Source organism: Phyllobates terribilis, unplaced genomic scaffold, assembly GCF_046119375.1.
Source record: "Phyllobates terribilis strain yellow unplaced genomic scaffold, ASM4611937v1 Scaffold_3__8_contigs__length_932513732, whole genome shotgun sequence".
NCBI classification, from domain to species: Eukaryota; Metazoa; Chordata; class Amphibia; order Anura; family Dendrobatidae; genus Phyllobates; species Phyllobates terribilis.
In genome coordinates, this window is record NW_027362763.1 from 405,701,917 (window position 1) to 405,728,500 (window position 26,584).

A 26,584-nucleotide genomic window follows, 5' to 3' on the forward strand; every position below is an offset into this window, starting at 1 on the left:
TTTTTTAAGCGTTTCTGCAGCGGAATTGCCGCTGCGGAAACGCTTAAAAAACGCATAGTGGGCACACAGTCTAAAAAAAATTATTATAATTAATATATTAATATTGTGCCAAATTAATTTCAGGTGAACTATCACATGATCTATCACAGGGGATCATGTGACATGTGATACATTAGGTGTGTGTGTGTGTCGGGGGGGTGGGCCAGCACCTTCTAAACTGCCCGGGGCCCTTGCTACTCTTAATCCACCCCTGGTTGTGATTATATAGAGATTATGTTTCCGCATCTTGGATGCCGTCCATATGTTTTTATTTATGTGTGTTTGTCTTGCCATGTACACCCTCTCCAATTACCTTGTTGAAGTTATGTATTTAATAAAGATTTCTATGTTTTCATATCATTATTGACCAGTATATCATCTTTTTTGCTGTTCAAGCTCCCCTTTGTCTGCTTTTACATAGAGCAGAGAAAACAGAAGAATTAGCTGAGTAGAAAGGCAAAATGAGCAATTGTAAGTGCACAGTGCTGTATAATATCATGCTTGCAATATGGTAACAGGATAAAAACTTTGATGAGAGTGCTTCTTTAATTGGGCCTTATCAAACAATTTTGACTGGGGTGCATCTACTTCTTCCCCCACTATGACACTGCCCAATCATAATCAGGCAGCAACACACAGGAGAAAAAGAACAAACCCACAAAATTGCTCAGGACAGTCTACTCCTGTATGAGATATAATGACAGACAGCCCTGATCTCCTTTTCTAACCTCATGCAAGATTAAAAAGTGCTAGAAGTAGAGAACAGATGACTAACACCTTTCATAAAATATCATAACAGTCAGTATGGGGAAGATGCAACATAGCTGACATAGCTGTGTGCCATTACAAATTCTTCTATCAGATCTCCTTCTCTCCTAGCACTGTCACCTATGCTGTACTGACCCTCCCTGAACACTGCCTGTCCGGAAATGAAAGATTACAGCTATGTCTGTTGTGCTCATCGCTCTGCAGTGAGAGCAGAGCAGGGCAGGCTGTCATTAACTCACTCAAGAGTTGCCTATTCTGAGCTATTATGGAGTGTGTTTGTTTTCTCCTGTATTTTGCTACTTTCTTATGATTGGACAACTTCATACAGGGGGAAGAAGTATACATGATAAGTGAGCACTCTCTGATTATGCTCACTTGGGCTTAATTAAAATTTACTCATAAGTAGAGATGAGCGTTGTTCTACTCGAACTGTTCACCAATCTCAAATTCGAGCTGTTTTGGGCGGTGTTCGAGCCGGTCGGCGAACACAAACAATTTGAGAAAAATTCGGCTGTTCGAGGTTATGTTCGATAACTGTTCGTGCACCAAAATCATAACTGGATTTTTTCTCAGTAATGATGAAAATTAATGTTAATACGCAGTTTGAGTGTACAGCGGGGCGGGGGGAGGGGCAGGGGATGGATCTCTGCAGGAACAATGAAGATCTCCATTTTTTTTTCTCTTTCCCGCATTTGCAGTGGGGAGGTGCAATCTGTCAGCCTATCAGCAGCGCACACACGGAGCGAAGTGCTTTTTTTCACACAAGCAAGGGCATGTGTGATTGGCAGTGTATGTCACATGTCCTTGCCCTATAAGACCAAGCCATTTTCCCCGTCGCCACCATTTTCTCACTGCTGCAGCTGCGTGTTAGACGGCACCGCTGTTGCTGTGTGCGCTATACCTTGTTAATTTCAAGCCAATTTTCGCACAAATATACAGATAGCTTGGGAGTAGGGAATAGTTGTGATTGCAGTCCTTTTAAGGACTAGGTTACAGCATTTCCTACGACTTTTATCAGGCAGGTCTGTGCTCTTAAATAGATAGATTGTGGGAGTAAAGACTAATTGTAATTGGAGTCCTTTTCAGGACTAGGTTACATCAGTTCCTATCAGTTTTTGCCAGGCAGGTCTGTGCCAGTGCTGTGCAAGTTTTTTTCACAGCATTTGGCTGAATCTAGCAAAGCTAATCCTTTTTGGCCTATTGCAGAGTGTGTTAGTCAGTGGAGTAGCCTATCTGTGTTGCAAGATATACCACCTGTGTATAGAATACCAATTTTTTTACTGCACCTAGTGAAGTAAAATCTTTTGGGCATAGCATCATTCTATTAGTCCATCTATACTGACCTCCATCAGGTTGCAAACTGAATATAATTTTTTTCTGCATCTAGCTCTGAAAAAATATTTGGGCTTCTAGCGGTGTGTGGGACTTGGTCTATTAGTCCATCTATACTGACCTCCATCAGGTTGCAAATTAAAAATAATTTTTTTCTGCATCTAGCTCTGAAAAAATATTTGGGCTTCTAGCAGTGTGTGGGACTTGGTCTATTAGTCCATCTATACTGACCTCCATCAGGTTGCAAATTAAAAATAATTTTTTTCTGCATCTAGCTCTGAAAAAATATTTGGGCTTCTAGCAGTGTGTGGGACTTGGTCTATTAGTCCATCTATACTGACCTCCATCAGGTTGCAACTTAAAAATAATTTTTTTCTTCATTTATCTCTGAAAAAATATTTGGGCTTCTAGCAGCGTGTGGGACTTGTTCTATTAGTCCATCTATACTGACCTCCATCAGGTTGCAAATTAAAAATAATTTTTTTCTGCATCTAGCTCTGAAAAAATATTTGGGCTTCTAGCAGTGTGTGGGACTTGGTCTATTAGTCCATCTATACTGACCTCCATCAGGTTGCAAATTAAAAATAATTTTTTTCTGCATCTAGCTCTGAAAAAATATTTGGGCTTCTAGCAGTGTGTGGGACTTGGTCTATTAGTCCATCTATACTGACCTCCATCAGGTTGCAAATTAAAAATAATTTTTTTCTTCATTTATCTCTGAAAAAATATTTGGGCTTCTAGCAGCGTGTGGGACTTGTTCTATTAGTCCATCTATACTGACCTCCATCAGGTTGCAAATTAAAAATAATTTTTTTCTGCATCTAGCTCTGAAAAAATATTTGGGCTTCTAGCAGTGTGTGGGACTTGGTCTATTAGTCCATCTATACTGACCTCCATCAGGTTGCAAATTAAAAATAATTTTTTTCTGCATCTAGCTCTGAAAAAATATTTGGGCTTCTAGCAGTGTGTGGGACTTGGTCTATTAGTCCATCTATACTGACCTCTATCAGGTTGCAAATTAAAAATAATTTTTTTCTTCATTTATCTCTGAAAAAATATTTGGGCTTCTAGCAGCGTGTGGGACTTGTTCTATTAGTCCATCTATACTGACCTCCATCAGGTTGCAAATTAAAAATAATTTTTTTCTGCATGTAGCTCTGAAAAAATATTTGGGCTTCTAGCAGTGTGTGGGACTTGGTCTATTAGTCCATCTATACTGACCTCCATCAGGTTGCAAATTAAAAATAATTTTTTTCTGCATCTAGCTCTGAAAAAATATTTGGGCTTCTAGCAGTGTGTGGGACTTGGTCTATTAGTCCATCTATACTGACCTCCATCAGGTTGCAAATTGAATAAAAAAATTTTCTGCATCTAGCTCTGAAAAAATATTTGGGCTTCTAGCAGTGTGTGGGACTTGGTCTATTAGTCCATCTATACTGACCTCCATCAGGTTGCAAATTGAATAAAAAAGTTTTCTGCATCTAGCTCTGAAAAAATATTTGGGCTTCTAGCGGTGTGTGGGACTTGGTCTATTAGTCCATCTATACTGACCTCCATCAGGTTGCAAATTAAAAATAATTTTTTTCTGCATCTAGCTCTGAAAAAATATTTGGGCTTCTAGCAGTGTGTGGGACTTGGTCTATTAGTCCATCTATACTGACCTCCATCAGGTTGCAAATTAAAAATAATTTTTTTCTTCATTTATCTCTGAAAAAATATTTGGGCTTCTAGCAGCGTGTGGGACTTGTTCTATTAGTCCATCTATACTGACCTCCATCAGGTTGCAAATTAAAAATAATTTTTTTCTGCATCTAGCCCAGCCAATAGTTTTGGCCTAATACCACAGTTTGGCCACTCAGCTCTGCTCGGTTACCATCCATTGTTTTTTTGTGCAAACAACTCCAGAGTTGTGAATTAGTTAACCACCAAAATGAGTGGAAAAAGGCCTGCTGCTGGTGGAAAGGGGAATAGGCGTGTTGGGAAGAGGAAAAAAGGTTGTGTCCGTGGGGTAGGTGCAGAAGAAAGACCATCTTCCAGCCAAACTAAAATGTCTACTTCTTTTAGCGGACAATGTGATAAGATCCCTTTCTTACGGCCACGCCAATCGCTACAAATTCCAGATGAGGCACAAAAACAGCAGGTGCTTCAACGGATATCAAGTGCTCCTTTAAGTGGGCTCTCCTCCACATCAACTTCAACATCACAAATACTCCAGTCCTCAAAGGTGTCACCCAAATCGCACTTGCTTCCTCACAGCTCCCAAATCTCCAGCTGCCCGTCTGAGTATGAGGTAGAACAGATGGTTGAGTCTGCAGAGCTGTTTACTCATACTATAGCCTGGGAATCAGAGGTCGACTCCAGCGCTTCTGTGAATCCAGACGAGGAAATGATCTGCACTGATGCCCAGAATCTTTATGAGTCGGATCCAGGACCAGACGCAGAAGGTTCTGACCATAATGTAGACCCTCATTCCCAAACTGTAACTCCTGTTGGTGGAGACAATGAGGAAGACGATGATAAGACTCAAATACCTGATTGGAGCGACAACTTTAGTTTTTTGTCAGGGCAGGAACAGGTTGGCTCTGAGGACGACGGGTGTGATAACGCACAGGGTGATGATGATGAGGTCGGAGATCCCACTTACTGTCAACCCACAGTCAGCCAAGAGATGAGGTCAGCAGAGGAGGTGGAGGAAGATGCTAGTGACGACGAGGTCAGGTTGCGCCTTCCTGGACAGAGACGTAGTACTGGAAGCACGTCAACAACTGCATCCTCAAACACAACTCTGCCTCTCACCACAAGTCGTGGTGGCTCTTCAGGTCGCATGGGTGCTAAGCCTTGCATAGCCTGGGCATTTTTTCAGATCGATAAAGATGACCCAACTCGTGTTATCTGTAACATTTGTCAGCAAAAGCTAAGTAGAGGCCAAAAAATACATAGTTTGAGTACTTCATGCATGAACCGGCACATGGACATGAAGCATAAGTTGCAGTGGGAAGCTCAGTGTGCTACAATGCGGCCTAGCCGGCCGGGCCAATCACCGTCTGCCATATCTTGTGCATCCGCGGCCTCTTCATCCTCTGTGACTTGGGGGACAGCAGTCACACCTGTTTTGGGGCGCAGACCTGCCACCTCTTTACCCGCAACAGCCAGCGTGATTGGCAGGTCATCATTTTCTTTGGAGGTGGTAACACCAGCTGGTGTTGAGCGCTGTCCGACATCGATAGCACCACCTTTGGATCAAGGCAACCTAACATGTCCGCCTGCATCTTCCTCACAGACCGGCAGTTTGCCGGGGACACCCTTATCAACCCCGTCTAAGCACAATAGCCAGCCCTCGGTCCCTCAGATGTGGACAAGTAAAAGACCATTTCCTCCTAGCCATGAGAAAGCTAAGAGGTTGAATTTCACCATCTGCAAGCTCTTGGCTACAGAAATGCTGCCTTTCCGCCTGGTGGACACAGAGGATTTTCGAGACCTTATGTCCGTCGCAGTGCCCCAGTACCAGATGCCCAGTCGGCACTACTTCTCAAAGAAAGGTGTGCCTGCGCTCCACCAGCATGTCGCACACAACATCACCGCTTCTTTGAGAAACTCTGTGTGTGACAGGGTGCATTTCACCACAGACACTTGGACGAGTAGGCATGGACAGGGGCGTTACATGTCGCTGACTGGGCACTGGGTAACTATGGTGACAGCAGGACAAGGGGCTGCTGTCCAAGTCTTGCCGTCCCCACGAGTTGTGTGTCAATCCTCTTTATGTCAAAGTTCCTCCACTGCTTCTGCCTCCTCAACCTCCTCTCGGTCTTCCACCTGCACCCAAAGCCTGTCTGGTCATGCCACAAGCTTTCTAACTGCGCAGAAGGGATCCTGCACACCTCCTTACTATGCTGGCAGTAGGGCTCAACGTCATCAGGCGGTTTTTACATTGAAATGTCTGGGAAATGTGAGTCACACAGCTGAGGAGTTGTGGTCAGCTCTGGAGAACCAATTTCATGAATGGTTGTCTCCACTAGACCTGAAACCAGGGAAGGCCGTGTGCGACAATGCTGCAAACCTGGGTGCGGCCCTTCGCCGGGGCAATGTCACACACGTGCCTTGTATGGCTCACGTGTTGAACCTGGTTGTCCAGCAATTTTTAGCCCACTATCCCAGACTAGATGGCCTTCTGCAGAGGGCACGGTCGCTGTGTGCTCACTTCCGCCGTTCGCATCCCGCAGCTCAGCGACTTACATCTCTACAGAAGTCGTTGGGCCTGCCACTTCACCGGCTAAAATGCGATGTGCCTACCCGGTGGAATTCAACTCTGCACATGTTGCAGCGACTGTGGCAGCACCGACAAGCCCTGGTGCAATACGTTCTGACGTATAGCCTGGGCCAACGAGATTCAGAGGTGGGGCAAATCACGCTGGAGGAGTGGTCTCAGATCAGGAACCTATGCACCCTTCTGCACAGTTTTGAAATGGCGACGAAGATGTTTAGTGCTGACGATGCCATTATCAGCATGACTATTCCGGTGATTTACATGCTGGAGCACATGTTAAACAGAATTCGGAGTCAGGTGGTGGCACAAGAGGAGGTGGAGGAAGTAGAGGAGGAGGAGTTGTATGCGGAAGGGCTAACATCTGCAAGGTCCAGACGGTCGGCAGCACCAAGGCGGCAGGCATGTGAGGGTGGGGGAGATGGTTTTACCAGGGCGCATGGTAGCAGCCAAACTAGTGAGGAAGGTGCAGGAGCCCAGGAAGAAGTGGAGGACGAACTGATGGAAGACTCATCAGATGAGGGAGACCTTGATCACATTTCTGTTGTGCGAGGTTGGGGGGAGAGGACAGAGGAAGGAAGCATGATTGTTACCTCGCCACCAACACAACAGGGACTTGGTGCTCCTGGATGCGCAACACACATGAGTGCCTTCTTGCTGCACTACCTGCAACATGACCCTCGAATTGTGAGAATTAGAAATAATCCTGACTACTGGGTTGCCACACTGTTAGATCCCCGGTACAAAAGTAAATTTGCAGAAATTATTCCTGCCATAGAAAGGGATGCAAGCATGCAGGAGTATCAGCAGAGACTGTTGCAGAATCTTACATGTGCTTTTCCACAAAATACCAGTGGTGCACGTAGTGAATCTCACAGTTCCAACTTGCCAACCGTGGGACCGTCAAGTGTTCAGCACTCAAACCGTAACAGAACCACAGTATCTGCTGGTAACATCAATTTTGCGGAATCATTTCACCACTTTTTTAGCCCATCCTTTGCAAGGCCACAGGAGACAAGAAGTCTGACACATAGTCAACGCCTAGAGACGATGGTACAGGAGTATCTCCAAGTAAACATTGAAGCCACGACTGTGTCACTGGACCCTTGCTCTTTTTGGGCTTCCAATCTGGATAAATGGCCGGAGCTAGCCACTTACGCCTTGGAGATCTTGTCATGCCCCGCAGCCAGCGTTCTGTCTGAACGTGTGTTCAGCGCTGCTGGTGGTGTGCTGACAGATAAGCGCACGCGGCTCTCCACTGATAATGTAGACAGACTCACGTTCATAAAGATGAACAAATCATGGATCCGAAACGACTTTTCTACCCCTGTGTCATCCTGGGGAGAGTAAAAGCTTGATGATTGGTTAAAATCACCCTACCAACCGTTTTAAGCTTTCAAATTACTAATCATGTTTATCTGTATCTTGACTGGAAAATAATTTGGGCTTTGTAGCAGTGTGCAGCACTGATCCTATTAGGCCATCTATAATAAGCTTCACCAGATTTAAAATTAAAAATAATTTTTAGCTGCATCTAGCCCAGAAAATAATTTTGGGGCTCCGAGATGCGCAAGACACATAAGTGCCTTCTTGCTGCACTACCTGCAGCATGACCCTCATATTGTCAGAATTCGAAGTAATCATGACTACTGGGTTGCCACACTCTTAGATCCCCCAAACTTTTCGATCAACCTTTTCATTTTAATAAAGACCAAAAAAATGGTCATTTTTGAAATTATAAGCATTAGCAGGTTGTTAGAAACTGAAATCAAACAGTTTTCAACTCAAAACTTTATTCTAGGTGATGTTACATTTTCACATAGGACCCCTTGTTCGAAAGGAGCTTCTGAACTCTCTCGTCCATTGAATTTGTCAGGTTTTGGATGGTTTCTGCTTCAATTGTTTTGCATGAGGACAGAATACCCTCCCAGAGCTGTTGCTTAGATGTGAACTGCCTCCCGCCATCATAGACACTCCTTTTAATGATGCTCCAAAGGTTCTGAATGGGGTAGAGGTCAGGGGAGCATGGGGGTCACACCATAAGTTTGTCCCCTTTTATGCCCATATCAGCCAGAGATGCAGATGTTTTATGTGCAGCATGAGATGGTGCATTATCATGCAGAAAAATGATCTTGTTGTGAAATACACGGTTCTTCTTCTTGAACCATGGCAGGAAGTGCTGTTTGAGAAAATCCACATACATTATGGAGTTCATCTTTAGCGCCTTCAGGGATCCTAAAGGGGCCGACAATCTCTCTCCCCATGATTCCAGCCCAAAACATTACTCCACCTCCTCCTTGTTGGTGCTGTAGCCGTGTTTGCGTGGGGTGTCCATCAACCAGCCATCCTCCACTCCATTCATCTGGACCATCGAGCGCTGCACGGCACTCATCCGTGAACAAAACAGTTTTGAAATCAGTCTTCATGTAATGTTTGGCCCACTGGAGCCGTTTCTGCTTGTGTGAAGTGGATAGAGGAGGTCGACAGGATGGCATATGCACAGCTGCAAACCTCTGAAGGACCCTGCATCTTGTTGTTCGGGGGACGTTGGAGGCACAAGCAGCTTCAAAAACTTGTCTGCTGCTATGACAAGGCTTTTTTGCCGCTGCTGTTTCAACCTGACGTAATTGCCTGTAGGAAAGAGTCCTCAATTTGCCCTTATCAGCACGCACACGTGTGTACTGTGAATCAGCTACATACTTCTTGATTGCCAAGACACTTCATCCTGATCATCGCACAATGTTGATTGTAGTCATGCCTTGACCTAAACACTCCACAATTTGTTGCTTCTCAGCAGCCGACACATCCTTTTTCTTTCCCATTTTGGCAGAAAATGTAGGCTGCTTAATAATGTGAGAGAGCCTTCTTAAGTAGTCTTGCCTTTCATTGGACACACCTGCCAAACTAATTAGCACAGGTGTCTGCAATTGCTTACGGTGATATAAAGAGCCCTGACACACATCACCATCAATGAGTTTAACTGACAAACAAACAAATTCTTCCCTTATCACTCCTAAACACTTTTTGCATAATAATTTGGAACGCGGTGTACATGTGCTTTTCCACAAAACACCAGTGGTTCACGTAGTGAATCTTACAGTTCTAACTTGCCAACCGTGGTCTGTATGGAATTGTTCAATAAAGGGCCCAAAATTAAGATAACATAGATGGGAGAGGTCTCTATGAATAGGAATTCCTAAGTATTTGATACCCTGTGAGGGCCAGGCAAAGGGAAAGTTGGACTGGATGGAATCCTATATGGATTTAGGGAGGGAGACATCGAGGGCCTCAGACTTCGCTGCATTGATTTTAAAATTTTACCATGTAACAAAGTGATCTATTTCAGCCATAACAGCAGGGATGGATATATGTGATTGAGTGATATATACTAGGACATCATCAGCAAATAGAGAGCACTTGTACTCGGTGCCTCCCACCTCAATCCACCTAATATTGGGGTTATGGCGAATTGATGAGAGCAGGTGCTCCGTCACTAGGATGTATAAGAGAGGGGACAGAGGACATCCCTGCCTTGTCCCATTGGTGATTGTGAAAGGTGATGAAAATGTTCTGACGCACCCCCTGGGCCTTGGGACACCCGGAGCCGGACACTTTTTGGTGGATGCTGGTGGTTGTAGTCTTCGTGGCGGCGATCCGGTTCCGTGGCTCAGGGCGGTCAAACCAGTGGCGGAACTATTTATGTGGTTTTGATGTTTAAATGTCCGACTACGCCACCCGTGGATTGCGGTCAGAGTGAACCGCCGCTACAGGGCAGACCGCTAAGGCTGGTGTTGTGGGTGCAGCAGAGCGTAGCATAACTCCCCACGGGAGGAGTATAGCCTCAGGGCAGTGTATGCGGAGGATGGGGGTGATGGTGCAGGGCAGCAGCAGTAACGACACGGAGTCAGTGATGCAGTTCAGGGCCTTTACTCACAGTTCTTATTATCCAGACCACGTCTGCAGGTAACGGCTGCCCACGTCGTACTGTGCTCACCAGGTGAGGGGCTCAGACAACTCCCAGATAACTTTGGAGCGCTTCACAGGACCCCCTTTGTGTGTCCTTTGTCTGGCCTTTCTTACCAACACTTCTGTCCGGCTGCCTCGGGCCTCCTCTTGGTAAACTTGGCGCCAGTTTCCCTGACCCTATGTGGTGCCTTCCTAGCGGGTGGAGCAAGGGGCTGCGCCACATAAAATGTCAGAGCCTCCGGTTTCTAGCTGAGGGTCGTTTCCTGCCTCCACTAGTTCGGGGACCGGTCTCCCCCTTTGGCCTGACCCCTCCACGCAGGTGGATTCGGGCGTGCGGTGGCGACTCGCCCGTCCGCACCCCTGGGATCCCTTCATTCCTCGTTCCTGGAGCCTTCTCCGCTCCTCTTCCTTCCTTCTCCCTCTTGCAGGCCTGGGCCTCTGTTACTAGGCCCGCCTCCGGAGCAGAGCTCATGCAGAGCCCCTGCTCCCTGCCACTTCTGCTCAGACTTCTCTGCACTGAACTAAGATGGTGCCCACCTTTTATACTCCCTTCTCAATGCACCCAGGAACTGCTTCCTCCCTGCTCCTGCACTGCAGGGTTCCCCTTCCTCAGTGTTCCCTCCCCCCACTCCAGCCAGGGACAGGGACTGTCGTGCCCATCTCAGGGGCATATTGGTCGCCCTGCCCCACGGCAATGTGGTGTAATGCATGCAGGTGTCGGGTCCTGATCCACACTCCATCCTTATCTGAGAGTGAGATATCACACCTCTGGGTGAGGTGCAATACGTCTGTAGCAACCGAGCCCTCGGTGCTACAGTTCCATTTATCTTCAGCCTAGGTGACGTATTGTGATACAGGGCCGTGATTTTGGCTATAAAAGGGTCCCCTAGACCCCTACCCCAAGCTTTTTAAGAGAATCATATATGGCGTGCCAGGAGACTCTATGGAATGCTTTCTCAGCATCCAACGAGAGTATCTACTTACAAATTTTTAACTGCATCTAGCCCAGGAAATACTTTGTGCCTAGTAGCAGTGTCTGCTAGTCAGCGGATTATCCCGGCTGTTAAGCAAGCTACACCACCTGTAGTTTGGACACTTAATTTTTTCAAAGGAAATGCTTCGGGACCACGGGATAGTTAGTGAAGAGCATCAGGAGGCACCCCAAGGCATAGGGGCTGGGACTGGCACTAGGATGCCTTGCGGTGGACAGCCGAGCTCGATCCTTATAAAAGCTTTTTAACTGCAGCAGCTTTAGTGGACGCTACTGGAGCTGGAATTACGCGGCTGCTGGCATGAGACTTGCCCTCCAATAGATCCTTGTAAATGGATTTAAAGTGTATTCATTCAAATTAGAGGGACAATTTAAATTAAAAAGCTTAGAGCTGCCTCCACCACAGGGGGGCTCTCTCGACCCACCAGCGGACAGGCACCAGTATTGGGAGAGGGGGGCTGGCCGTCAGGGTTCACCGCGGCTCTGGCACAAACCCGGCGACACGGAGTTGGCACGGGCAGGAGCGGACTGGCCGTCTCGGCTTCTCACTTTTTGGATTTTAGAAGGGCATGACATGCCTATATCTGTGTCTCCCCCTCCTTTTACTCCTCCACCTCTTTTCTTTTCGCATGACTATATGTACTTGTCACTTTTCCATGTGTTAGTTGTGTCTTCTGAGCAGTTTGTCAGCTTTTGGACACCTTTGAAGGTGTTTTCTATGTGTTTCTATGTGTTTTTGCTTGCCTGCCATTGTTTTTAGCGGTGTTCGAAGGTGTTCGACGAACAGTTCGGCGAACACACGGGTGTTCGACGAACCGAACCGAACTCGAACACTACGGGGGTGGCTCAACACTACTCATAAGGTGCCAAATACTTTGATTGCTAATATCTCTGCAATGAAAAGGTAAAAGTAGAAAAAAAATTAAACTCTCCACCCCACATTTTATTAGTATGCTCTACAGCCACTATTACATTATGTATACAATAGAGTTCAAAATTAAAAATTTGGTGTAAGGTCCTCTTTAATGTTCTCCTGGAGTTTGTATCAGTCTGTTGACACTTTGGTGACTAACCCATACACAACAATATAGGCAGTGTGTGCACTAATATGGACATTTCCATCTGTCTATTAAAGCAAAACTAAGCACTTTCTTTTTAACATGTGATCCACTATGGGTGTGTTGAACTTAGAAAAATTCACAAAAGGTAAGTAATTCCTATGTAGGCTTTTATAAATGACATATGCTATCTCATTTGATCTTTCTACAACACATAAACTTGTTTTATTAGCTCTCTGAAAGTATTCTATAAGAAAGATCAAAAGATCTTGACTTTCTTTGTTGAAAAATCAACTAAATGGCAGCCTAGGACTATCAAAGCTCCGCTATGTGAATACATATCTCTTTGCAGTAAAAAATGTTTACTCACCAGGTGGAGGAATTGCTGTTCAAGTGCTCTGTATTCTGGGGAACTTTTATTGAACAGGTCATCAGAGAATGGCATATTAGTCACCCGTAGACTAAAGAACACAACAAGTTCTTTTCCCTTGTCAGCCGAAGGTTCCGCGCTGGATGTTAAATGTTCTAATAAAGAGGAAGCTGTAGAATTACTTGTGAGAGTATCCATACTTGATGTAGAGGATTCGGTTTCTCCCCATTCGTTGCCTATGACTTCATTCTCTTTCTCAATACTATGCGTGCCGCTTTGGGTCACACTAGCATGTGTGAAGCTTGATTCTAGGACAGTAGAACTAGAGGCAGAAGGCGTCTTATTGTCATTGTTACTATCATACTGATTAATGCTTTCAGTAGTGCCTGAGCTGGCTGACATTGGCGTTGTTCCTTGAAACAATGGAATTAATTCTTGAGTAGTTTGTTCATTTCCATAATCTATTTCAGGCAATGAGCTTTCAGTTTCTCTTACTTTTCCCAAAGTCGTTTGTTCAAATGCTGATCCTGCTTCTTCAACCATTTCTGCAACATTTAGAGTGGGTTTGTCCCAAATCTCTACTTCCAGAGTAGTTTCTCCAAATGCTTCAAAGTTTTGAGTAGTTTTGTCCAATAATTGTAATGGTCCTGTAGTCTTTTCTAGCATTAGCACATGAGTTGTTTCTTCAGGTAGATTAATCCTAGAGACAGAAGTACTCTCTTCATAGAGAGAATGTGATATAGTTACAATATCTGGTTGAAGCTCTTGAGTTGGGGAAACAAAAACTATATTGGGATCGATGTAAGCGGGCAATGTTTTCACGGTACTGATAGAAGCCGGCTCTGTTGTTGAAGTTTCACCCCCTGACAAAATGACATTAGCGTTTTCTGAGTTGAATGAATCCAAAGTGTGAGACGGAAAATATGTTTTGTCAGTAGGTACGTTTGCATGCATCGAATTTTCTACATGAGACCCATCTGTAATGAGAAAACACAAATATCATAAGTATATTAATGTTTTTTAAAAGGCAGATAGGGAAGAAGCAAAGATGAAAATTAGTAATACCTTTAGTCTATATATTATGTTAACCCAGTTTCTCTAAAATTGCATCAAGTAAGAAATGTCTAGTCAGTAGTATGTAAGTCCATAACATATTGTAGTACCCATACTGACCAGCAGACAGCACAACAGAGACTAGTTTTGTAAAGCTGTGTTATCTCCCTGTACAGATAGTCATGAACATTTTATCCGACACACAGTGTAGTTGAGTGTTGACATTGACATTTAATAGTGAATTAACAAATGGTTTATAAGCTGCTATTAGTTCAATTACAGACATCTATTAACGAAAAACGTTTTATACCTATTTTAATTTCTCCTTGTTAGCAACTGAAAATATTTCTTTTTGCATAAAAATAAACCGTTCAATCTTAGTATCTTTACAATTCTTATCCATTGAAATCCATATTCATTATATAATTTAGGTTTGAGACTTTTTGATTGATTTTAAAGGGAATCTGTCAGCAAGATTTCACGCTCCAAACTATTTATGTGTGCATGCAGCCCTTCCATAGACAAGTCCAAGGGTACCTTTACATTGCTAATCCCTCCCTTCATTAGTGAGAAATCAGCGTTTGCATTGATATGTAAATAAGACTATAGATCTGAAGCCTCTGTCACTCCAGCTCTATTCCCCACCTTCTGCTTGACTGACAGCCTCTACGCTATCATCTCACTTCATGCAAAGGACTCATCAGTCAAGTAGCTGGAGGCGGGACAGGGAATAGAGCTTAGATACAGAGACTTTAGATCTACAGCATCATTTGCATATCAATTCAAATGCTGATTATTTCAAAACAGAGGTATGGACTGCCCATGTAAAGGTAATATAGGACTTGTCTTTGAAAGAGCTACATATACATGTAAACAGTTTGGGGTGTGAAATCCTTTTGACAGATTCCCTTTAAACTATGAAAGTATAGCTGTGTGTAAAGTAGCACACTTTTGAGTAGTATGTAATTTTGTGGATTGCAAACACTTGATGGTTAAAAATCAATAGCACTTTAAAAAAGTCTCAGTGTCGTATTAGGAAGGGTTCACAGAAGGTGGTCGGGGTACATTTTTTGGCACAATTTTGAAAAATTACAGGAAAAACGCAGTGGTTTTACAATTTTGGAAAATCATAACATAAAAATTTACCATGACTTTATGATTTTAGAATACCCTCAGGGTTCTTTCAGATGCTAGTTCTTGTGGGCTTTTTTAATTATCTGCTTGCGTTTTAAAACATCAAACTGCGTATGTGACAGTCCCTTAAGACTTGGGCTGTGCTTGACAGTAGAATTGTTTCAAAAGATTTCTTTTGTCATAAAAAATTACGTAACCACTAAATCATTCTCATAAATATTTAACATGCAGTTTGCTAATACAGTTTATCTTTAGAAATCATACAATATTTATTTAATCAAGTGTACAGGCTAAGGACATAATCAATTATAATTTTTAGTTAAATGGCAGAATGTTCCGATTTTTCCTAATAATTTTTTGTGTTATATTGAAATTTATAGGTGGAATGTAATGTGAGGTTTATAAATACAGCTGATTTAAGTAGATTTGATTTCTTGAAGGCGAAGGAAATTAGTGGCAAAGCAATGTTAAAAAAGCACTTCCATCAAAGTTTTTATCCTTTTAATATATTGCAGTCATCATATTATATAGCACTATGTTGGTACAATTGCTCATTCTCCCTTTCTAACCAGTTAATTCTTCTCTTTTGTCTGCTCTATGTAGAAACAGGAAATCTCTTCTCCCTACATGTATAATTCCCCTCTTCAACTCCTGACCCAGCTGCTCCTCCCCTCCCCCCTGCCAGGGACTTTTGCAGTGACTCATGAGTCATACAGAGAAAATTGACTTCCTGTTTCTACATAGGGCTCAGAAGGATTCAGCTAGTCAGTTGTTAATCACGTGATGTCATAGACCTAATGGAAAAGAGAAGAAATAAGTGGGTACAAAAGCAAAATGAGCAATTGTAAGTACACAGTGCTATATGATGAATATTAAGAGGATAAAAACTTTGAAGGAAGTGCTTCTTTAACATTTTCATTGTAACGGGTCTGGGAGGCGGAACCTCAGAGCTACTATACAAGGGGGCGGTCCTTGTAAGGGAGCGGGTGGCAACCAGGGAAGACGGGCTGGAAGACTCAGCAGGTGAACGGGACAGTCTCTGAATGAACGGGACAGTCTCTGAGTGAACGGGCTGGAGGTCACGGCAAGTGACCGGGGCAGTCTCTAGGTATAGGGTTGGTACGACCTGTGGCGGCTGAAGATAGATGTGAGCTCCCAGGTGAGCAGGCGAGAGTCTCTGGATGAACGGGTGGTCACAGCATGTGACGGCGGAGCTTCCAGGAAGACCAGCAGACAGGCAACAGATGAGCGCTCCCAGGTGAGCGGGCAGAAGTCTCTGGACAGGCGGGTGGTCACAGCACGTGACGGCGGAGCCTCCGGGTAGGCAAGCAGACAGGTAGCAGATGAGCGCTCCCAGGTGAGCGGGCAGGAGTCACTGGACAGGCAGGTGGTCACAGCACGTGACGGCGGAGCCTCCTGGTAGGCTAGCAGGCAGGTAGCAGATATGCGCTCCCAGGTGAGCGGGCAAGCTGGTCCATAGACAGACTGACAGGAGTTGGAAGGCAGACCGTCGGACCTCAGGCAAGCAGGCAGGTAGCTGAAGTGCGCTCCCAGGTGAGCGGGCAGGCTGGTCCTTAGACAGACTGACAGGATTAGTAAGGCAGACCGTCAGACCTCAGACTAGCGGGCAGGTAACAAGTAATCAGGCAAGAATCTGGCAGGTAACTGGCAGGAAACTGGCAACGGGACCTGAGGGCTGAAGCACAGGTGAGACACAGGTGCAAACAACATTGCTCGGGCACCTCCATTTTGGAGGAGGTGCCTTATATATGATGAAGTCCTCCAGCCATTGGCCGGGGACTCCTTAGGACGGCGCGCGCGGCCCCTTTAAGAGGAGGAGAGCGCGCGCGCGCGCGCCCTAAGCACAGGCGCCGGGAAGGAGCGCGCGCTGAGAGCAGAGCGGGAGGAGGACGCCGGGAAGGAGCGCGCGCTGACAGCAGAGCGGGAGAGGGACGCCGGGCACGGGGCAGAGCGGTGAGGGGAGCAGCGTCCCTGCCTAGCAGAGGGCAGGGACGCCGGCACTACAGTACCCCCCCCTTTAGGCCCCCCCTTTTTTAGGCCAGACAGAAATTTAGCTAGGATGAGAGGGGCATGGATGTTCTCCCGGGGCTCCCACGTTCTCTCCTCAGGACCAAACCCCTTCCAATCTACCAGAAAAAGGTCTTTCCTCTTACCCTTTTGGTGGCAAGAATGTTCTCTACCTCAAACTCGTCCTCAGCAGAAACCGGAGCAGGAGGCGTACCTGTAGACTTGGAAAAAGAGTTAAGTACCACAGGTTTGAGGAGAGATACATGGAAGGAGTTAGGGATCCGTAAGTTGGCCGGGAGTTTCAATTTATAGACCACCGGGTTGATCTGACTGATGACCTCCAGAGGTCCGATGAACCGAGGCCCTAACTTGTAAGAAGGTATCTTGAGTCGAACATATTTAGATGAGAGCCAGACCTTATCTCCTGGACGAAATTGAGGAGGATCCAGGCGTTTTTTGTCAGCGTGTCTTTTCATCCGTTCGGACGACTGAAGGAGTGCGGATCGGGTACTCTCCCAAATGGAGGAAAATTTGCTAACGAGAGATTCCGCAGCCGGGTTGTCCACCGAGGTGGAGACAGGAAAAGGAATCCGAGGATGCTGACCAAAGACTACAAAAAACGGGGATTTGGAGGAGGATTCGCTCTCGTGATTATTGTAAGAGAACTCGGCCCATGGTAGGAGATCCACCCAGTCAGAATGGTGGGCATTAACGAAGTGCCGGAGGTAACTGGTCAGGTTCTGATTGATCCGCTCCACTTGACCATTGGACTGTGGGTGGTAAGCGGAAGAGAAGTCCAGGGTGACGTCTAGTAGTTTACAAGTGGCTCTCCAGAAGCGTGAGGTGAACTGTACCCCACGATCCGACACGATGTGGAGGGGCAGGCCATGAAGACGGAAGATGTGACGAATAAAGTCTCTAGCTAGCTCGGGTGCAGACGGGAGGCCTGGCAGGGGAACGAAATGAGCCATCTTGGAGAAGCGGTCAGCGACCACCCAAATGACCGTACAACCGGCAGAGAGTGGGAGGTCAGTTATGAAGTCCATTGCAATATGCTGCCAGGGGGCAGCAGGTACTGGGAGCGGAAGGAGGCGACCGGCTGGCAGATGTCTCGGAACCTTGTTGCGGGCGCAGGACACACAGGCAGAAACAAAGTCTATTACATCCTTGTGCAGGGTAGGCCACCAGTAGTGCCGGGAAATAAGCTGGAGGGTCTTCTTCTGACCAGCGTGGCCAGCCAGTTTAGACGAGTGACCCCAGTGAAGGATCTTCTCCCGATCAGGTACTGATACGAACGTCTTTCCGGGAGGGAGACGATTTAGACTCACGGGAGCCACCTGCATTACTCTGGCGGGATCGATGATGTGTTTCGGATCTTCCTCGAGATCGGACACTAGAAAGGATCGGGACAAGGCGTCTGCTTTGACGTTTTTGTCAGCCGGGCGAAAATGAAGAACAAAATCAAAGCGAGCAAAAAACAAGGACCACCGGGCTTGGCGCGGGTTAAGTCTCTGGGCATGCTGGAGGTAAGCCAAGTTCTTGTGGTCAGTGTAAATTATTACCGGGTGGAGAGCCCCCTCGAGCAGGTAACGCCACTCCTCCAATGCCAGTTTGATGGCCAATAACTCTCGGTCTCCTATGGAATAATTGCGCTCTGAGGAGGAGAAGAGTTTAGAGAAGAAGCCACAAGTTACCATCCTCCCGGAAGATGATTTTTGAGTAAGTACCGCTCCGGCTCCAGAGGAGGAGGCGTCAACTTCCAGGAAGAACTGCTTGTTGCCATCTGGGCGATGCAGCACCGGGGTGGAAGAGAAGGCCTGTTTTAGGGAAAGAAAGGCCTCCTCAGCTTCGGGTGGCCACTCTTTGGGATTAGTACCTTTACGGGTGAGCGCAGAAATTGGGGCCGTCCGGGAAGAGAAGTGTGGTATGAAGAGGCGGTAGTAGTTGGCGAAGCCCAGGAATCGCTGAATGGCCTTCAACCCCTCCGGTCGGGGCCATTTCTCGATGGCAGACAGTTTCTCAGGATCCATTTGTAGGCCGGTCTGAGAGATAATGTAGCCCAGAAACGGAAGCGAGGTCTGCTCAAAGAGGCACTTCTCAAATTTAGCGTAGAGATGGTTCTGCCTGAGCCTGAGCAGGACCTGACGAACGTCCCTCCGGTGAGTCTGGAGATCCGGAGAAAAGACCAAGATGTCGTCCAGGTACACCACTACGCAGGAGTAGAGAAGGTCCCGGAAGATGTCATTGACCAACTCTTGAAAGACGGCAGGAGCGTTACAGATGCCAAAGGGCATTACCAGATATTCATAGTGGCCGTCCCAGGTGTTGAATGCCGTCTTCCATTCATCCCCCTGACGGATACGAACCAGGTTGTACGCCCCACGGAGGTCCAGTTTGGTGAAGATTCTAGCCCCCCTCAGACGATCAAATAACTCCGGAATGAGCGGAAGGGGGTACTTATTCTTCACCGTGATCTGGTTAAGGCCTCTATAGTCTATACAGGGACGGAGGGAGCCGTCCTTCTTTTTGACGAAAAAGAAGCCTGCTCCCGCCGGGGAAGTAGATTTCCGGATGAATCCTCTGGCCAGATTCTCCTCAATATATTCGGACATCGAGCGGGTCTCAGCAGCGGATAATGGATAAATACGCCCACGGGGAGGAGAAGTACCAGGTAACAGGTCGATAGGGCAGTCGTATGGTCTATGAGGAGGTAGTGTCTCTGCTTCCTTTTTATTAAAGACATCAGCATAAGACCAATACGGGATCGGAAGTCCAGGTAGATTAGCTGGGGTAGGAGAAGGACGGACGGGATGAACGGGAACCAGACAGGTCTTATGGCAGCCCTGTCCCCAGCGAAGGACTTCTCCGGTCTGCCAGTCAAGAACGGGTGCATGTCTCTGGAGCCAAGGTAGACCTAGCAAGAGGGCGTGAGAGAGTCCAGGCAGAACATGGAAGGAGATACTTTCAGAATGCAGCATTCCCACCTGCAGAGTAATGGATTCGGTGATGAGTTGGATGGGGCGTGGTAAGAGCCCCCCATCCACGGCAGCAACAGACAAGGGTACAGCCAGAGGTTTGGTGGGGATGCGGTATTTCTCTACCAGGGACTGTGAAATAAGATTCCCGGCTGCTCCAGAGTCAAGTTGGGCTAGTTCGAAATAACGGTTCTCCCCGTAGACGATTGAAACTGACAACAGCAGGGATGGAGAGGATTTATTCTTGTCTAGGTGGACCTCTCTGAGCGAACCTAGACACAGGCGTTTCCCGACCTCTCCGGGCAGGCACGGATCCGGTGCTCCTTACTGCCACAGTAGAAGCAGGTCCCCTCGGCACGGCGTAAGTCCTGACGGGTCTTGACCATCTTGGTCTGGTCGACCTGCATAGGCTCAGGAGGGTGTACCTGGTTAGAGACAGAAGGAGTGACGGGTTTCTGAAAAGTAGGAGCTAGACGTGGTAACCTCCTCTCACGGGTGACCTCTCTGGCACGTTCCTGGAACCGTAGGTCAATCCGGGTGGCAAGAGTTATTAAGTCATCGAGAGTGGTAGGAATGTCCCGACCGGCAAGTTCATCTTTAATACGGCCGGACAGACCCTCCCAGAAGACGGAAACCAGAGCATCGTTATCCCAAGCCAGCTCCGAGGCAAGGGTACGGAACCGTATGACATATTGGCCCACGGTGAGACCTTCCTGACGGAGGCGTAGCAATGATGATGCGGATGAGGTCTTCCGTCCGGGTTCGTCGAAGACTTTCCGGAAAGCCGTGAGAAAAGCAGGCAAGTTGGACACCAGGTGGTCTCCTCTCTCCCATAGAGGATTTAGCCAGGCCAGGGCCTCCCCGGTGAGATGGGACATGATGAATGCAATTTTGGCTCGGTCGGAGTTAAACTGGTGGGACAATAGTTCAAAGTGCAGGGTGCACTGATTTATGAAGCCCCGAGCCTGGGCGGAGTCGCCTCCGAAGCGAGGAGGTGCAGAAAGCCGGGGTCCGGGATAGGATACCATGGTATTAGTGGGCAGCGGAGCTGCCGGATTGCAAGATATGGCACTGGCGGAGGTTGTTGGTGGATCAGACAGAGTGTTCAGGCGAGTATTGACATTCCGCAGGTGACCCAGGATGGACTCCTGTTGGGACCTCTGACGGGACAGTTCAAGACAGAGGTCCGAGAGCGAGGGAGCTTGGGTGCCACCGGGTTCCATGGCCCGAGCAAACTGTAACGGGTCTGGGAGGCGGAACCTCAGAGCTACTATACAAGGGGGCGGTCCTTGTAAGGGAGCGGGTGGCAACCAGGGAAGACGGGCTGGAAGACTCAGCAGGTGAACGGGACAGTCTCTGAGTGAACGGGACAGTCTCTGAGTGAACGGGCTGGAGGTCACGGCAAGTGACCGAGGCAGTCTCTGGGTGAACGGGCTGGTGGTCACGGCAAGTGACCGGGGCAGTCTCTAGGTATAGGGTTGGTACGACCTGTGGCGGCTGAAGATAGATGTGAGCTCCCAGGTGAGCAGGCGAGAGTCTCTGGATGAACGGGTGGTCACAGCATGTGACGGCGGAGCTTCCAGGAAGACCAGCAGACAGGCAACAGATGAGCGCTCCCAGGTGAGCGGGCAGAAGTCTCTGGACAGGCGGGTGGTCACAGCACGTGACGGCGGAGCCTCCGGGTAGGCAAGCAGACAGGTAGCAGATGAGCGCTCCCAGGTGAGCGGGCAGGAGTCACTGGACAGGCAGGTGGTCACAGCACGTGACGGCGGAGCCTCCTGGTAGGCTAGCAGGCAGGTAGCAGATATGCGCTCCCAGGTGAGGGGGCAAGCTGGTTCATAGACAGACTGACAGGAGTTGGAAGGCAGACCGTCGGACCTCAGGCAAGCAGGCAGGTAGCTGAAGTGCGCTCCCAGGTGAGCGGGCAGGCTGGTCCTTAGACAGACTGACAGGATTAGTAAGGCAGACCGTCGGACCTCAGACTAGCGGGCAGGTAACAAGTAATCAGGCAAGAATCTGGCAGGTAACTGGCAGGTAACTGGCAGGAAACTGGCAACGGGACCTGAGGGCTGAAGCACAGGTGAGACACAGGTGCAAACAACATTGCTCGGGCACCTCCATTTTGGAGGAGGTGCCTTATATATGATGAAGTCCTCCGGCCATTGGCCGGGGACTCCTTAGGACGGCGCGCGCGGCCCCTTTAAGAGGAGGAGAGCGCGCGCGCGCGCGCCCTAAGCACAGGCGCCGGGAAGGAGCGCGCGCTGAGAGCAGAGCGGGAGGAGGACGCCGGGAAGGAGCGCGCGCTGACAGCAGAGCAGGAGAGGGACGCCGGGCACGGGGCAGAGCGGTGAGGGGAGCAGCGTCCCTGCCTAGCAGAGGGCAGGGACGCCGGCACTACATTCATGACCAGCTCATTTCCTGTTTTTGCTTTCCTTTTTTCTCCACTTCTTCCAAGGGCCACATTTTGTTATTTTTCTGTTGACATAGATGTATGAAGGCTTGTTTTTTTGTGTCCAGTGATGTAGTTTTGGAATGCAACATTTATTTTGCCAAATAATGTACTCAACATGGGAAAAAAATATAATTGGGATGAAATAATGAAAATAATTTATTCCACCATTGTTTTTTTTTTGAGTTTTGTTTTTACAGTATTCATTTCGCATTTTCATGCTTTGTTTTATTGCTTTTGAGGAATACTGAACACAGACTCAAACAATTAAAGAGATGAATTTAAAGAATGCTCCGACTCCTATGTCTGTATTTCAATATTTAAACCCAGAACTTTCAGAATTTGAAAATCAAACACAAAGAATTGTTGAATGCAAAGTAAAATTTTAATATTAAGTGAACCCACCCATTTTTGTCATGATCGTTTTTGAAGAAATCCCGGAATATTTTTTTCTATTCTAAAGTTCTAAATCTGCACTTTTTTTTTTCAAAGATTCGTCAGTTTTAGTACAGACACTCGATATAAAACCCAAATGCGTATCCATGCATTATTTTTTGCTTTGTCCAACAATCACTGCAATACAATAACAACATAGCAAAACATATTGCTGCAAAATCACTTTGTGATTCAGGTGCTATGAAAGGTAATACACCATAAATAAGTAGTCTAGCTCTCTGGCAGAATGATCCAATATACATCTGCAGCTGCAGTGAGCCAAACAGAATTGCAATACACTCGACAGCATAAAACATCAGCCCCTGTCGAATCCCATTTCAACAAAAAAAATACTCAGAAAACTAATTCTTCTTGCAAGATCAGTATGATTTACTTATAGCATGTGGCGTATGTTAAAGGAAAGGATAATGAGAATATTTATGGATGCGGTATAGATTACAGAATGGATTACCCTTTTTCAAAGTTTTTGGCTTTTTGCTACTAATTCTCATATTCATTCATAGTTTTTGTGTTAAAACATAGAGACATGAGAATTACAAAGAAAAATAAGCATTGATATGACATTCACAGAACAGCAAGTGGCATGTGTGGGTGAAATTGATTACTGTGATAATCATAATTTCAACAATGCCCTTTAGGAATACATTATTATAATTCCTGTGAGACCTTAGCTATGCAAATATGAAATGCTCGATTATGTAAGAGAAATTAGGAATACTGCTGAATATTTCATTTATATTCTAAGTTAGTAATATAATACGTGTTGTCATTTTAATTGGTTTGCAAATTCACTAGCAATTATTACACTGACTGAGGCACTTGAGTATATCACTGATAGATCTAGGGTGGTTCTTTAACCCTAGTTATTTCTTTCTAGAAGACCATATTGTATGTGTGTACTCTTTAATTAGAAATTTGCTGTGTTGGGGATAATTAAGGACTATGACTGATGTGATATTGTGTTTAGAATTACAATTTATGGATACATTTATGTGCTTAAAAAAGAATTTCAAACCACTTTCTACCTTAGAAAATAAACAGAGTGGCCGAACTTGATCCTTAAAATGAAACATCCGAACACTTGAACGCCGAGTTCTCATCTTTCCCGGCAGATGTTGGCTGATTTAATCAGTCATAATATGCTACTAACAGCTATGGGTGGAGCGGAGCTCCGTTCGTGGTCGTTAACTTGCTAAATGCCTCTGACAGTAGCATTTAACATGCGCCAGAGGGGACACGTCCGTGACCTGATCGCGGGGCAACGATGGGTTGCCATAACAGCTGAGGGTCTGTTGACGATGCCCTTGCTTGTCATGAGGATCCACTTGTGAAAGCCAGTGTTCAGCTGGTGTTCATAGATCATGATTTGTGCTACTGTAGCCCTGCCATGTATATTACAAGTGATCAGACGATTGAAGCTTCAAGGGGACAATTAAATACAGTAAAAAGCAAAAAAAAGTTTTTAAAAATATGAAAAAAATGAAAAAAGAACACAAAAATTCAAATCATCCCCCTTTTGTCCTTTAAAAATAGAACAAAAAAAAATACTAAATACACAATACACATATCACTGCATTTGTAAAAGTCCAATCTCTCAAAATATAAAATAAATTAGTCCGATCAGTAAATGGTGTAACAAGAAAAGGACTGAAACGCCAGAATTATGTTTTTTTGTCCGCCTCAACATTGCAATAAAATGCAGTAAGAGGCGATCAAAACATCAAAGCTGATACTACAAAATGGTATCAGTAAAAATGACTGCTCAGGGCACAGAAAATTAGCCCTAATACAGCCCCATATTCAGAAAATTTAAAGCATTACAGGTTTAAAAAATATAGTATAGTGGAGAGAAGGTTTCCCTTTTTCGGCGCTTCCGCAGGATAAGGATGGTTAAAGATTAGTGTTGAAAGAGCACTAAAATGCTCGGGTGCTCGAAGCTTGGGCTGAGCTCACCGTGATACTCGGGTGCTCGACCCGAGCAATGAGCCCAATGTTAGTCTATGGGAGACCTGAGCATTTTTGCGGCGGCACCCCTGGCAGTCTGTAGAAAGCCTAAAAAGTGCCCAAAACGATAGTGACAGTGCTCAAATGACATGGGGACAGCATGGGGATCACCCCAGGAAGCATTTCTGACCCACAGGTCACTGCTGTCAACAACGTGGTCAGAGGTAATAAGTAGTGTTGAGCCACCCCCGTAGTGTTCGGGTTCGGTTCGGTTCGTCGAACACCGGGATGTTCGAGGAACTGTTCGTCGAACTGTTCGTCGAACACCTTAGAACACCGTCGAACACCGTTAAAACCAATGGCAGGCAAACAAAAACACATAGAAACACATAGAAAACACCTGCAAAGGTGTCCAAAAGCTGACAAACTGCTCAGAAGACACTCTCTTTAAAAAAGCCGGCCGGCAAATTCAGCAGCGGCATACACCGGTACCCGACAATTTAGACAAGAAGGAATAGAGCATCACACATAGATTAGATAGATAGAAACATGTCAGTCACACATATAAGAAGCACAGTGACAGTGTTGGTTACTGCACTTGTCATTTAGTGTAAAGGATTTATTAAAAAAAATATTAGTGTTTTCATGCACCGTCTCTTTAAAAAAGCCGGCCGGCAATTCAGCATCTGTACCCGACAATTTAGAACAGAAAGAATAGAGCTTCACACATAGATTAGATAGATAGAAACATGTCAGTCACATATATAATAAGTACAGTGATAGTGTTGCTTACTGTACTTGTCATTTAGTGTAAAGGATTTATTTAAAAAAATAATAGTGTTTTCATGCACTGTCTCTTTAAAAAAGCCGGCCAGCAATTCAGCAGCGGTACCCGACAATTTAGAACAGAAAGATAGAGCATCACACATAGATTAGATAGATAGAAACATGTCAGTCACATATATATGAAGTACAGTGATAGTGTTGGTTACTGTACTTGTCATTTAGTATTAAAATAAAGGATTTATTATTAAAAAAATTGGCGTGGGGTTCCCCTTAATTTTAGGCTCTAGCGGAGGTTAAGCAGACGGCTGGGGTAGATGTTTGAAGCCTGGGAAGGGGGTAATACCCACGGAGCTTCCCAGGCTACTAATATCAGCCCCCAGCTGAATACATAGCCTTTACTAGCTATTAAAATGGGGGACCCCCCCAAAAAAATGACGTGGGGTCCCCCCTAATTTAATAGCTAGCAAAGGCTAGGCAGACAGCTGGGGGCTGATATTAATAGCCCAGGAAGGGAGCCATGAATATTGGCCCCCTCCCAGGCTAGAAATACCAGCCGTCAGCCGCCCCAGAAATGGCGCATTCATAGGATGCGCCAATTCTGGCACTTAGCCTCGCTCTTCCACGCTGCCCTGGTGCGGTGGCAGGGGGTAATAGGGTTGGGGTTGATGTCAGCTTATAATGCCAGCTGACATCAAGCCCAGGTTAGTAATGGAGAGGCGTCTATAAGACACCCCCATTACTAACCCCATAGTCAAAGTTAAAAAAAACACAAACACCCAGAATAAAGTCCTTTAATTGAAATAAAGACACAATCCTTTATTGTTCTAAATTAAACCATACTTACCATCACGCCCATTCCAGCTGAAGCCAACGATCTCCTGCAATAAAAGAAAAATAATAAAGCAACCTCATCCTTACCTTTCCATGGTTCCCACGACAGCTTCAGCTCTGCTACATCGAGATGACAGGCTGGA

General features: G+C 46.1%; 1 protein-coding gene across 1 annotated transcript in view; it reads right to left on the reverse strand.

The window, feature by feature from the left end:
• The window catches only part of IMPG1 (interphotoreceptor matrix proteoglycan 1), a 181,896-nt gene extending 159,054 nt beyond the window's left edge, over positions 1 to 22,842 (reverse strand). The window contains exons 1-2 of the mRNA XM_073673534.1: positions 22,830 to 22,842; positions 12,786 to 13,762 (exon numbers count right to left, since the gene is read on the reverse strand). Of these exons, the coding sequence (XP_073529635.1) occupies positions 12,786 to 13,762; positions 22,830 to 22,842 (990 nt within the window). The remainder of the gene's footprint in view (positions 1 to 12,785; positions 13,763 to 22,829) is intronic.
• Between the last annotated feature and the right edge of the window lie 3,742 nt (positions 22,843 to 26,584).